The sequence below is a fragment of the Strongylocentrotus purpuratus genome, unplaced genomic scaffold (genome assembly GCF_000002235.5).
Source record: "Strongylocentrotus purpuratus isolate Spur 01 unplaced genomic scaffold, Spur_5.0 spur5_scaffold_16, whole genome shotgun sequence".
Lineage (NCBI taxonomy): Eukaryota > Metazoa > Echinodermata > Echinoidea > Camarodonta > Strongylocentrotidae > Strongylocentrotus > Strongylocentrotus purpuratus.
The window spans coordinates 20645556-20660795 of record NW_022145601.1 but is presented as its reverse complement, the minus strand read 5'-3'; the positions used below and the strand labels follow the sequence as shown (position 1 = coordinate 20660795).

At 38.6% G+C, this 15240-nt stretch overlaps 1 protein-coding gene across 1 annotated transcript; it reads left to right on the top strand.

Annotated features, from left to right (window-relative positions):
* Positions 1-13786: 13786 nt before the first annotated feature.
* On the top strand, positions 13787-15040 carry LOC105441379 (RING finger protein B-like). Its single transcript, XM_011672447.2, has one exon. It carries the CDS (start codon positions 13787-13789, stop codon positions 14936-14938), a length of 1152 nt encoding a protein of 383 aa, XP_011670749.1. The 3' UTR covers positions 14939-15040.
* Positions 15041-15240: the final 200 nt, after the last annotated feature.

Sequence of the window (15240 nt, the reverse complement as noted above, 5' to 3'; positions counted from 1 at the left end):
AACCTCAATTCAAGTCAGGGAAACTGCTCCTTTCCGTTACTGCTCAATAATACTGGTAAGATGTTCTTTAAGTTACTTTGTGTTTTATTTGGTTTAAGTAATTTAAATAATCGCTACAGAGTTTGAGGAACATGCCATAAAGCAAACTAACGTTTCCGCTAACACTATACAAACATCACCTTGACCAGCAACCTGGAGTGCAGGCAGCATTCTTGAGGGATGGGAACTTCTGACAGTACTGAAAGAGATGGGGAATCCATCTCTAGAACAAAGTCAAGACATACTAGTCATTGGCACAAGCGACATATCATGGACATCCAATTGGCTGAAACGGGGAGAAGGATTGAGACCCTAGGTGAGCAGTACACAAAGTTTGTGACAGAAAGGCTAGAGCAGTGTACGACACCTAGCTGTCACACAAACACTTCATACGAACAAGTTGCCATTTTTCAGTCGGTAGCCGGCGAAGGTTATATATATATATATGTTAAAACAGAAGGCACAGCTTGCAGCACTTAAGAGTGACTGTGGTCTCTTTTTGAGGATTTACATCTCGTGTCAGACAAGGGATGGAGATATGGACAATTTCTTCTCTCATGAAAACCAGGCAGTCCCGCCAGCTTTGTTAACTGGAGGTAAATGCGGTTTGGCGTTAAAGCAGATCTACTTCGCTGCCTGGAATCAAATCTGCTCGAAAACAATAGTGCACCTGTGGCCCAAGCAATAATTATTGATGGTGAAGCTGTGGTTCAAATGCTCAACCCTGGAACATCAAGAACATTTCAAGAGTATGGAGAAAAAGTGTTTGCCCCATACATCTTTGCTCAACTCGAGAAAAGCATCCGCATCGACCTTGGCTATGGTGTATACTTACCTGCTAGCCTGAAAGCCTCAATAGGGCAGGAAAAGGGAAAGGGCACCAGGAAAAGGGTGGCTCCTTCTATTTTGCTGCCAGAAAGCTGGAAGGACTTCCTTCGATTCAATGAGAACAAAACCGAATTGTTTGATTTCATGTCATGCGAAGCCGTTTACCTTCCTCTACCACAGGGCAAGGAACTGTATAATATGCAACAGATGGAAGTGGAGTACTCTGCTCTCCTGCTGATTCACACTTGGCAGGCCTTGTCCCATGGGTGTAAAAGGGTATCCATACGTATTGTTGGTACTGATGCGGTTGAACTGGCCGTGGCTTCATTCAGCAAGACAGCTCCTGATGCTGGGGATCGCTTTTGGTTTCAGATCAAGCTTTCGGTACAAGGCTTTCCATAAAATCATGATATTTGCCACCATGAGTCTGACACAATGTATGACTCTTCCAATCTTTCATGCGTTCACCGGGTGTCACTGTTTCTACATTCACAGGAAAAACTAAGAAGTCTTTCCCAGAAGTGAATGATTCCTTCAATGAACTCCTGTGCATGCCTAGGGAGGTCAGTGAAGGATCAATGTTACTGCCAGAGCGATTTGTGGTGCTAATACGACCGAACCAGTGAGAGCATGATAGTGAATGATGCCAGGAAACAGCTCTTCGCACAGAAGTCTAGAAACCTGGAGAACTTTCCTCCATCCCAGGCAGCACTCAAGCAGCACCTCAAGCGCACTTGCTACCAGGCCAACTGTTGAAACCAGACATTGGCCAAGAATCCAGAGATGCAGAGCCATCTGACTTGGGCTGGACAAACGAAACAACTGGGTGGCAGCCTCTTTGGACCACTCTCCCGGAAGCATAAAAATTGTGGCATGAATAATCCACTGTCGCTGCAAGAAAGGATGCACTGAACTGTGATCTTGTTCTGGACTGGAGACTGTTAGATTTTGATCGTTACCATCATTAGGATATGCATAAGTTGTGGACAGTGCTAAATTCATGTAGATATCTATAGCTGTGGTTATGAACAGGTTTTAGGTCGTATTTGGAATAGCTTTTTTTGTCTTCTGGGCCCAATTTCATAAAGCTGCTAACCGGTAAGCAAATTTTCGTGCTATAACTGTAGCAGACAAATTTGTACCTTGTACGTTCACAATGGGTTGCATTGTTACAAAATTCATTTTCGTCCAGTAAGCAGCGTAAGTTTAATGCATTTTCGTGTGCTTACGGTTAGCAGTGCCTTGAAGTAGAAACTAATACGTAAGCACAGAACCAGCCGATAAGCAGCTCTATGAAATTTGGCCCTGGCTAGTCAAAGTGGTGGTACACGGGTCTTTTTTATTAATTTTTAAAATAATGAAACCTTAAGTGTCAAAATAGAGGCAAAGTTTATTTTAAAAAAGAAAACAGCACTTTTTTTAGCCTAATATGACCTTTAACTTGACCTTATTGCAAATCCCTGAGTTCTGGCGATCTCAATGTATTACGTAATGAATTGGCATCCCCAATTTAGTTGGAAATGACACCTTAAATGTTTTTCTGGATTATTTGGTTCAAAAGTTACTGCGTTTATACATTAGCCCTTGCGGACTGGCGGCCATTTTGGATTTGACCTCTCAGGGTCATCAGAGGTCAAATCAAACTGAAATAGACTACCTGAAAAGGATTAAGGTGGAGGACTATGCAGGGGAACCATTCCTAAAGAAATTTGAGAACAAATGACAAATAAATGAGATTTTAAGTTAACCATTTGTAACCATTCAAAACTTGCTATTTTTAGTCAATTTTGACCTTGACCTTGACCTAAATGCAAAACCCTGAGTTCAGGCGATCTCAAAAGTATTATCAAATGAATTGGCATCCCCAAGTTAGTTGGAAATGACACCTTAAATGTTTTTCTGGATTATTTGGTTCAAAAGTTACTGCGTTTATACATTAGCCCTTGCGGACTGGCGGCCATTTTGGATTTGACCTCTCAGGGTCATCAGAGGTCAAATCAAACTGAAATAGACTACCTGAAAAGGATTAAGGTGGAGGACTATGCAGGGGAACCATTCCTAAAGAAATTTGAGAACAAATGACAAATAAATGAGATTTTAAGTTAACCATTTGTAACCATTCAAAACTTGCTATTTTTAGTCAATTTTGACCTTGACCTTGACCTAAATGCAAAACCCTGAGTTCAGGCGATCTCAAAAGTATTATCAAATGAATTGGCATCCCCAAGTTAGTTGGAAATGACACCTTAAATGTTTTTCTGGATTATTTGGTTCAAAAGTTACTGCGTTTATACATTAGCCCTTGCGGACTGGCGGCCATTTTGGATTTGACCTCTCAGGGTCATCAGAGGTCAAATCAAACTGAAATAGACTACCTGAAAAGGATTAAGATGGAGGACTATGCAGGGGAACCATTCCTAAAGAAATTTGAGAACAAATGACAAATAAATGAGATTTAACCATTTGTAACCATTCAAAACTTGCTATTTTTAGTCAATTTTGACCTTGACCTTGACCTAAATGCAAAACCCTGAGTTCAGGCGATCTCAAAAGTATTACCAAATGAATTGGCATCCCCAAGTTAGTTGGAAATGACACCTTAAACGTTTCTCTGGACTATTTGGTTCAAAAGTTAAGCATGTTTGTACATTAGACCATGCGGTCTGGCGGCCATTTTGGATTTGACCTCTCAGGGTCATCAGAGGTCAAATCTGACTTCCCTCCACATCTGAAAATAAATCTTAGGGTGAAAGCAAACTATGCTAGAAGTTTCATGCTTTTATCAAAAAGTGCACAATTTTCTTGCTAAGCCGCTGCACTACTAGCTTATCTTAGCATATGTTGTACCCAAAATCATTAGTATAAAGTCAAACCATAGGGCAATACATTATGTACTAATTATAATTCAAGAATCAAGACTTGTCATAATTTTTTATTAAGATTTAGCTACCTTAATATTTGGGGCTAAACTGAATTTCAAAATGACCAATATATTTGAATTGTGAAATGAAATATGAATATGAAAAGGAAAGTGAGGGAGTAATTTTAGGATTCATTTACAATTCTTCATACTACCCCATAGGAAAGAAATGAGCCTGCCGCATATTCCTGCGGCAGACTTGCCGCAGATCTGCAGCAGACCTGCCGCAGACAGTCATCTTTTTCACATGCAAATTAGTTTTGCCGCAGACTTGCTGCAGACATGCCGCATACTCTTTCAGTATGATGAAGAGTCTGCGGCAGGTCTGCGGCAGACCTGCCGCAGACTCTTCATCATACTGAAAGAGTATGCGGCATGTCTGCAGCAAGTCTGCGGCAGACCTGCCGCAGACTCTTCATCATACTGAAAGAGTATGCGGCAAGTCTGCAGCAAGTCTGCGGCAAAACTAATTTGCATGTGAAAAAGATGACTGTCTGCGGCAGGTCTGCTGCAGATCTGCGGCAAGTCTGCCGCAGGTCTGCCGCAGGAGTATGCGGCAGGCAGGTCTGCCGCAGACTCTTTCATATCCAGTACGTGGCAATAAAGTATGCATGTAGAAGAACCAGTGATAAACTGATTGATACTTCGTAATCGATATTACCAATTAGGTAATACCAATATATATATATATATATATTACCAATTAGGTATATTCTATTCTCAATTGTATTAACTTCATCACATTGATCATTTGAAGTGTATTCAAGAGTAACATTTAAAGTGACACAGGCTCGTACACATATATACACTAAATATGTATATTGTTTCTTGGTTAGTAATCATAGTTTCTTGGTTAGTAATCAATATATCTATTGCTTAAACGTGAATGTAATTGTAACATGATCAGACAAAATAATCTATTGGTTAATAATGGCAAAAGGAAAATAGAAATCACAAAAATGATGTGCATTGTCTTAATTTGCTTAACAAATCATGATAAATGTATTTTTCTGTCACACGTGTAAAGTAATAATGAATATGCATGAGATGATTGGTTTCAATTGGCCCTATTAGACTTTAATGGGATTTCCTGTGGCAGACCTGCCGCAGACTGTTCCTGTGGCGTACTGGTATGCGGCAAGTCTGGAGCAAAGTTTCGCCCTGCCGCATATCTGCCGCAGACTGTTCCTGTGGCATACTAGTATGCGGCAAGTCTGGAGCAAAGTTTCATCCTGCCGCAGATCTGCCGCAGACTGTTCCTGTGGCATACTAGTATGCGGCAAGTCTGCAGCAAAATTTCATCCTGCTGCAGATCTGCCGCAGACTGTTCCTGTGGCATACTAGTATGCGGCAAGTCTGGAGCAAAGTTTCATCCTGCCGCAGATCTGCCGCAGACTGTTCCTGTGGCATACTAGTATGCGGCAAGTCTGCAGCAAAATTTCATCCTGCCGCAGATCTGCCGCAGACTGTTCCTGTGGCATACTAGTATGCGGCAAGTCTGCAGCAAAATTTCATCCTGCCGCAGATCTGCCGCAGACTGTTCCTGTGGCATACTGGTATGCGGCAAGTCTGCAGCAAAATTTCTTTCTGCCGCATACTTCGGCATACTCTTTGCCGCAGACTAAAAGTCTGCGGCAGGTCTGCGGCAGGTCTGCGGCATACTTTTCACTTTCCTATGGGACATGTTTACCTGTTCTAATTATTCAGTTTTGAATTCCAAGGTGATCGCAATTTGCACTACATCGAACTATCATAATTGATCCGAATTGCCATAGAATTATGTTTAAAATACATCTAGTAATACAGCTAAAAATGGAAGTTGAGTTCTGGGAAGGGTACGGAAATAACAAATTCATCCTTAAAACTTTTTTTAGACTAGATTTAACTACATACAGAGACACAAATAAATATCATTTGATTGGAAAATTTGGATTTACTGCTGTACATTCTCGAAAACAAAAAGCAAAACAAACTGTTGGTTACTCGGCACAGTGGGCAATTGTCGAATCATATTTTCTGGCAAAAATGGGTTTGGAGTGGTTTTAGGTTTTAGAAGGGACTCGAAAATCTTGTTTTTTTATCATGCTAACTTTTGTCACATACCAGGACAAGATTTTAAAAACATTCTGACCCTTCCCAGAACTCAACCCTCTCTAGCACACATGTAACAAATGGGTATTGATACCAGGGGATAGTTGATATCCATTCCCAATACCAATGTTTTTTCAAGGAGATCATAGTAGCTAGGGGATGGTGGGGGCGGTCGCCCCCCCAAAAAAAAAAAGAGAGAGAAAGAGAAAGAGAAATTAACCATGTTCATCACCCTGATTTTTATCAGAGCTATACAATGTGAGTGAAAAAAAAAGTTTACACTCGGAATATTGTCATTTGTTTTAAAAGTCAGCTATACACGACAGGTTATCATACATGTTTTGAAAGAATGTTATATCCCGGATCGTTTGGTATCACACACACACGCTCGCGCACAAATGTTCTTTTGTATTAGATATTTGGTATTTGATATGTGTGGCATTATTCATTTTGTTTAAAAGGATGTTATTTGGATCTGCAAAGACCGAATTAAAATCCAAATCTCAATCGTTTTATTCAAACGTCTATAAGCATAATTGGTGCAATTCGATTTTGCATTCTCTTAAACAATGTCTCCTGTTCATCCAAGCGTGAACACATACCACACAAAATGATCCCAAATGGTTTAGAATAAAACACTCTTTCATGAGATGTTTAATAATAAACTGTTCATAGATGATTTTTAAAATAATTAGCAATTTTTTTTTGGTGTAAACTTTTTGTTTTACTCACACGGTATTAGAAATATAGTCTATACATAGGCCTATCTATAGAAAAATAACTTTATTTATTTATACTTTTCAAATAACCATTTTTTTTTCAGAATAGTGTAGAAAAAATATATATTGATTAAAAAAAAAGCTTGCAGGGCTCACTCGAGCACAATGAGAAAGCTGGCGACAACCTAAACAAAGCCTTTACACTACGAATAGAAACCATACAACTTCCTATAATACTTTGGTGCCCATTGAATAATTATCTAGTATAATAATTATTTGTAAAATAACAGTCGTAATGTTTTGGGGATAAGAATGACGTAATGTACTAAATACAACTATTAATTTAATATTGAGACAACACACTGAAGTAACTATTAAGGTAAAAGACACATTTTATATAAAGAATACTAACAAAGGTAAATGTATATTCATAACGTTGTTTTGTTCTTTTGCTTTAATACATCGTAATATTCTAATGGCTGGTTGTAATTTTCCAAGTATCACTTACAAATGAGAAATGCAAACTTGCTCCAATCCCATTGCAAGAAATTCGTATTTAAGTTTGGACTTTTTGCAATGGTTGTCTCCAACTATTTACTTGAACAGAAAACACCACATTCTCTTTTTTGCTTGCACACTATAGATATGCAATTGAATTCTATTCTACACAATCTTAACTCCTAAGTGTGAAAAGATAATCGACACTAATGTGGTTAATTTCACTTAAATATTATTTATCAAATTTTTAGCTTACACTGCTTCTGATAAGTCAATGTTTCTTTGTTAAACAAAAAGAAGAAGCTAGTTTGATTATTTAGTAAAGTTTCCAATATATTTTGTTGAATGATTCTGCATACCGATTACATGATACACATAATTACACTACTTTTTACATACTATAGTGTCCACATCATATAGTAGTGAAAGGCTGGGTAACCACCATAGCTGTCATTTAGTGATGTATAAAGAACATATTAACACTTTTAAATCGTCCCGTGTGAGGACTAACATCAAATTAGGTCCTTAATTTTTACAGAAAACCCTTGAATAATAAATCAAACATTTTGAACTACTCTTTTACAACAATATACTACAATTGCACTTCATTGAATGGTCAGTGAAGACGATTATCAAGTTATTTATAAAAAAATCAGTAAAATTCAACAAAGAGAACAGTGCAGGTTTCATCAAAGTCGAATTAGTAAAAATAAGAAGAGATCAGACATTAATATGTCCTCCACATTCCAGGAAAAGTTCAGTTTCTTAAAGCTCCTCTAAAGTGTGGGGAGCCCAAAATTTGGCAAAATGTTATGGAACAAATTCACCTAAGTTGTATAAAGACGTTAAAGAGGATGACATTTATCACACAACTCTGCAGAGATTTAAAAAACGAATGTGCTTAAAGACCAAATATTGATGATATTAAAAGCTAAATCTTCAAGAAACAGGAACAACGTAAATTATACCTGCAGCTCAACAGACAAGGCATCGGGACTCGCAAACGAACAATCTAGTATAAAGCTCCCAAATGGTAAGACATATTAATTTATTGAAATACGATCTATTACCAAAAGGAACAAGAAAGAAAGGAAAGAATAAAATGGGAGAAAGGGGGGGGGGGGTGTTGAGTAAAACCAAAACTAGAGCTCTATCGACCCCCTCCCGCCCCCCCCCCCCCCCCCCCCCCATGTTGAGCCAAAAAAATTGTTCTCACTGTATTGGTCGTTTTATGTATATAGCCCTTCGGTGAATTACCGTTTGGTCTACAACCAGTTGGTCTACTCTCTACATGGTCTAATAACCATTTCGTCTACTTACCATTTTTGTCTAATGATAGTTTAGGCTAATAGTCATTTGGTCCAATTCTCATATGGTCCATATATGAAGAGCTTAATTCCAAAAGGAGCTAAATCCACTTTTGATAAAAATGGAGTTATTGATATCAGAACATTGTTCACTTAAGTACCCGTCTTTCAACAAAATTCTTTACCTAAATTTTGGGAGCAGTTATGAGAAAGTGCACCTCCTAATAATATTACTCTTCCATAGACGTCTGTACAAAATCTGGTAATCAGTTTTTTTTTCCTCAAAAGTTTAAAAAAGGGATTTAGCTTCCTTTGGAATTAAACTCTTCATATAGTGTCCAATTAGTCTATAACCCATTTAGTCTGTTGTTCATTCAGTCTAATAATTAGTTAGGCCTATTGTTAGACCGTATAGATAGTAGACAAAATGGGCATTAGACATTTTGGATTCCATCTTGGATTTCCATGTTTCTCAGTGGCCGTAACACAGAGTAATTAGAACATGTAGAACCAAACGCACCCTTATAAGATGGATATATCATGATTTATGGCTATTATAAGGTATTGGCGGCTATCTTGGACGCCATTTTGAAAATTACCACTTTCCTTGGATTCTTTGAAAATTATTATGTTTTTCCTGATGTCAACCCCTGCTAAAATTCATTGAAAAACCTGTTGATGTATTTTTTTATTTTTTTTTATTTATTTATTTATTTATTTATTTTATTTTTATTTAATTTTTTTTTTTTTTTTTTTTGTTTTTTTTTGTTGGGGGGGGGGGGGGTGGGGGGGTCAGACACTATTTTTACTCGACTACTCATACATTCCGCACTTTACGCATGTTTATTGATGATAATCCAATATTATGGATGCATTAAATTGATTTGGTTGATTTTATTTTAGTATTTACTTTACCTCTTGCTCTGTCCATCCATCCCATAAACCAGGTCTTAGTATCGCGTTCTTCAAGAGTTGGGAGTTAACCCTGGAATATACTTCTCTCCATAACACCCCTCATAGCCCTCACAGGGGGCTTCACGACATACGAGAGTCTCTCGGTCTCTCTAGCTCTTCAGTGTACGTTGTGAGGGGGGCGGGGGTGGAGGGTCCTAAAAGCTTTCTTATATCAATGAAGGCCATATTGACCTTACGATGTAATGGGAAATTGTATGAAAAATAAGTGATTCTTAAACAATTTCTGCAAAACATAAATTAGTTGATAAATAAATGTTCAATCAATGCAAATTCCCTCCCCCTCTATCCCTCTCTACAAGATATAAATACAATTCAATTACTTGTTGTCTATTAATTTGTGGCATCTTTTTTTAGAATATTGATTATTTTTTCTCCTTTCTCTTCTATCACTTCTCCCTGTCTGTCTTTTTCTTTGTTTCTTTTCTTCTATTGCTTCTTCTCCCCCTCCCCTCTCTCTTTCTCTGTCTCTCTCTGTCTCTCTCTCCGTCCTTTCCCCACTCTCTCTCCCTCTCTCTCAATATATCTCCCACCCTCTCTCTCCCTCTCCCTCTCACTCACTCTCACTCAAATCAATATTACTGGACCTGCACTTGACAATAAAGAGACACTGTCATATGTAATATACAAGAAGAATATCATACTGGCAAAGGTTTTTCTTTTACCACAACATAATTACGAATGAAAAACGATCAGAATTTATACCTTACAATTTGTTTTGAAGAGACCTACATTGGAGTGAAGGATAAATATATACAAACCTGACAGAGTTCTCATTAGATTGTCGTCTGATCTTTTAATGACGTATGATCTACATGAGGAGAAACAGAACAGGATCTGGATGATGATATCCTCATTATTTCATGGTGCATGTTGTATTGGTGGCGCTAGACCAAAGGACCCATATGAAATTTGGCAGCCCTAATCACTGCAGATTCTCTTTTAATCATTTGACGAAAGAGTACATATCTAGAATATTCAACATGATAATTTGAACAAGTATAAAACTCCATTTTCTTTCTTAACCGTCATATACGAGAAATAGTTGGCCTCTGCATTTATCTTCATTATTTTACTTACCTCCATACTTTCAAGTTTTCAATTATATATATATACACATTTGTATATGTGTGTATTTAAGTTGCCACTCTTTATGTAAATCAATTATATTATATATTATATACCTCACTTAAGAAATCCAGCCATCTGATTGGTCGAAATTGCAGTCATTGTTTTAACTATTCCTGTAAAATTCCCGGTAAAATTCCAGTTACCGGGAAAATAGTTCAGTCTTGGTGAAATACCCATAGATTCACATGTTAAAAACAGGTTTGAGCGATCGAGGAAACCGTACGTGTTCGAAAAATTGGTTGGTATTTTTAATACGGCAATCTCGATCGTATATGTAATCACAATATAGGGGTATATTCCAATGTCTACTAGACTGTATGGTAGAGCCGACGTGGATAAGTGGATACGTCGCCGGACTGTCGATCACATGGTCCGTGGTTCGAGTTCCGCCGCGGCACTAATGTCCTTGATCTACACTTGCCACTCTCCACCTAGGTGTTAAATGGGTATCCGGTAATGAAGGAATTCCTGAAATTGATGTGAGCGCCGAAATCGGAAGCCTAGCATAGCCGGGTAATGTTGGAGCGCCATGAGGACCTTGCAAGGTCGCTAAGCGCGCTTTATAAGAATATTATTATCATTATTATATTTTCGGTTTGAGATTTCCCTTTGAAGGTGTCCTTTTTTCCAGAAAGTGCCCTTTTTGGTTGGTGCCCCTCCACTTTCGAAGTCGCTCCGCCGCCTCTGGCTTCAGCCCAAACTTGGTACAAGAGGATTTTGACAATAGTTTTTTGAAAGGCCTGCTGCTCAGTCATCCGTGGCAGCACAATTATGAATATGGTATCCGATTAGACAGGGTATGAGTTAGACAGGGTATGATGATAAATCACGTCTTTTTCAGAGATCATGCACAAACAAACCTGCATGCCCGTCAACTGGGCCGTCAACCCATGTGGGTTAGGCGGCAGGTTATAATCAACAATAAAGTACAGTACAATAACAATAACAATACAAATTACAATGTAATAATATATGTGTTCACAAGGAGCACCGGGATAGAGAGAAAGAGAAAGGGAAGGGGTGAAAAGGAGAAAAGGAGAGAAAAAACAGAAGTGGTATAGTACAAAACAGGATAAAAGAAGAAGATTGTAACATTATGATGAATGCGCATGTGTATTCGTCTTTTGCCATTTGGTAGGACGAAATTACATTGCCGCCGGTTGGACTTTGAACCGTACGTTTGAACCGTACGTGCGGGGAATACCCACACACTTGATCAGTGAATCAAAAACATTTTTCGAAGCTTGCTGCAACTTAGATCGCCGTTTCTTTAAATCTCATTTAAAAGAATAACTCAACCAGACGTATAGCGGATTCTACTGCTAGTGACTGACCAATTACTGGAGAACCTCTTTGGCCTACTGTTCGCGTTACTAATATTCCTTGATTTAGAGAACAACGCAGCAGGTTGACGGAAATATTAGTACAACCTACATGATATTCAGACAGGCGACTCACGAGGACACATTCAAATAGCGAATATATATAGAACTCTAATCGTGTCATGTCGTTACAGTACTGTGCATTTATGTCGATTGTGCTCCGTTGCTTCGATCTGATCAATATTATGGAAGAGAACGATAGAAGTGCCAGTTCCTGATAAAAGCTAGGATTACTCCAGTAAGCCTATTATTTTACAATCATTATACTGACAAAAAAGCATAATATGCTATAAAATACACTCAAACAAATATTTTTAACAGGGTTTGGAGGGAAGGGTTGTCAAAAATGAGGCAAACTGTTATAGGCTCTTGGAGCCAGCGCACACCCCAAATTGACCTTCATTCTGTCACACACGCACTGGTCGATTCTTTCACACTCAATGGCTAGTATGCAAACAAATTGCGTGTAAATGACTAAGGCACAGTCGATGCGAAAGTGACAGTGGGGGGGGGGGGATATTTTGTTCGTACCTGCATGCCAACCTAATGGCAAAAGAATTGTAAATAAGCTTTAAAATGATTAGTTATTTATTTTGACTGAATATGACAATTAGAAAAATGGTCAAAACATATTTAACTAGGATCATGGGGGACCAACAGGCACCGATTTGGGAAGTTTTCTATATAGAGGGAGCAAGTAGCTACAAGTAGGACAGTGGGCCTTTAATGAAGGAAAAAATACCTTGATGTCACTCAAGGGGCATTATACTTTTTGAGGAGCAAAATATGTTCAGATGACCTCTAATGCCTTTAATGCTGAATAATTACAACATGCATTATTTTACGATAATTTGATATTAGTTGTTTAGTCAATATTAGAATCATTAATATTTTTTGATATGAAGATTGCTAAAAGAATTGATTTCGCGTTCTTGTATGTATATATATATAAATTGTATTGTATCGTTTAACTTAATTTATTGTATGAGTCTCTGGACTTTTTATTCAGCATGTATTTCTTTCGTTTTTGTTTAACCATAAGCCAGAATCGATTTGAATTGAATATCTTATGAGTAAACCTTTGTGACCGTAGCATAAGGCAGAAGTCTTGCAATACGCCAGCGCGTGGACTATTTTAAACCCTAGCCTGTTCTTTCTGTTGCTCTCTCACCTCTCTCTCCCCTTTTCTAGTTCGCAGCCTCGACCAGGGGCGGATCCAGTCGGTGGCAAGGGAGGGGGCCAAATAGGGGGCCCAATTCGTGAGAAAATGTAGCGGCGAGTCAACCAGCCGGCGAATAAGCGGGGGGGGGGGGGGGGGGGGGGGGGAGGGGGTAGTGAGCACTATTTGTTTAGATCAACATGTAGGTCTAATTAAAATTATTGAAAAGTTTGTTGAAATACTTTTAAATGCATTTTCCCCTAACAAATACCCGTGCATTACAGCCTAGATAATAATATCCCTTACGAATAGACCTTGCTCATTTTTTTTTCTTCTCATGATCCTGCATGGGCAACATAAAACCAAGGTGGACAAAAATATGTTGACAAAATAATTTCATATTGAGAGATGCAAAATACAACGTTTTTTTTTTTCTCGTTTTTTTTGTTCTGGAATCTAGAATGGTGTGACATGCTGGATGCTGGGTACCCGACAATCACTTCTAACCACCTGTCCCATGACAATTTAAAATGAATGCCAGAATCTGTGCCTGCTTTAGTCGATGAAACTTGACATGAATTCACCAACCTGCTGTTCGAGATCCAAAATATATCCTTCAACAAACTTGGAGTCGAACTTTCCGAAAAGGAGCCTGAAACACTGAAAGCAAACAGGAAACTCTCAGAACGCCAGAAAAAAGGAACTGGAGAAATTGCGGACCGAATTGGTCAATTCTAAAGATGCAGAGAGTCGACGGGCACAGAGGAATGCAGTACTCTGCGCTAGAAACGACACTGTTACTGCGACGCAGAAGAGACATGCTGTTGAGACTTGAGACTGCAGCAAAACTCACAGCAACGGAAACAAAACTTGGTTCGACCGAAGCTGCACTTGCTGCCAAACAAAGAGCTCTCGAGGATGCCCAAGCCAAACTGGAAAGACATGATAAAGATACTCCCTGCAGTATTTGTCTAGAAAAAAATATGGATACACCCTCGATACGTAATGTGTATCTATGTGCAATGTTTATGTTGCCATTGCAGTACATGTATATGTTTTCTTATCCAACCTTGAGCGGTATTTTGTTTTTCTTGGTTGAGTTTCTTTGGTCAGTTTTCCTCCTAAAGCAACTATACTGTACAGGGGTTGAACTCAGAGAAAGTAAACACAAGCTCGTTGAAAGGCAGAGTTTGCTTCCAAAAGAAACGGAGACAATGATTCTACTTGGGCTCAGGGCACAGATCGCAGATTTGAAAGGTAAGTTACAAACCGAATGTGATAGTCATCAGAAGACTAAACTAGAACTCCAGCTGTCGGATGCCAGACTCTGTAGAACTAATGCTTTAGTCGATGAAACTCGACGTGAATTCACCAACCAGCTGTTTGAGATCCAAAAATCCTTCAACAAACTTGGAGTCGAACTTTCCGAAAAGGAGATTGAAACCCTGAAAACAAACAGGAAACTCTCAGAAACCCAGAAAGAACTGGAGAAATTGCGGACCGAATTGGTCAATTCGAAAGATGCAGAGAGTCGACTGGCAGAGATTAATGCAGAGCTCTACGCAATAAATGACAATATTACTGCGACGCAGAAGAGACTTGCTGATGAGACTGCAGCAAAACTCACAGCAACGGAAACAAAACTTGGTACGACCGAATCTGCACTTACTGCAAAAGAAAGAGCCCTTGAAGATGCCCAAACCAAGCTGGAAAATCGGGAAACAGATAATTCTTGCAGTATTTGTCTTGATTCCGATAGGGACACTGCTATGCTGCCTTGCGGACATGCAAGCACATGTTACACTTGCTCTCTGCAACTCCACGAAAGAGACAATGCGAAGTGCCCAGTTTGTCGTCAATTGATTGACCAAATTCTCAAAATTTATTTATGAACTCGAAAAAGAAACCTCTTACATGATTCAATCAAACACGAATTGGCAATTCTGTGACGTATCTTGGATGTTCCCTCCTATTTGCTCTGTACATAGAAATAACAGAAATTTCTATTCTCCCTAAAGAATTTCAAAATAACTATTGCAAAGATGTTTCTATACAACCCCTGTGTGATACAAAATCTATTCCGTCATCAGTAACTATTAATAAAATAAAATAAAATTTTATTCAACTTTCAGACAAAGCAAATTTTAAAGAACCTCGTGAAATACGTCACAGTGTTGCCAATTCATGTTTCACC

Coding starts and splice junctions, on each gene's coding strand:
- LOC105441379 (XM_011672447.2), top strand. CDS start 13,787: ATGCAGAGAGTCGACGGGCACAGAGGAATGCAGTACTCTGCGCTAGAA.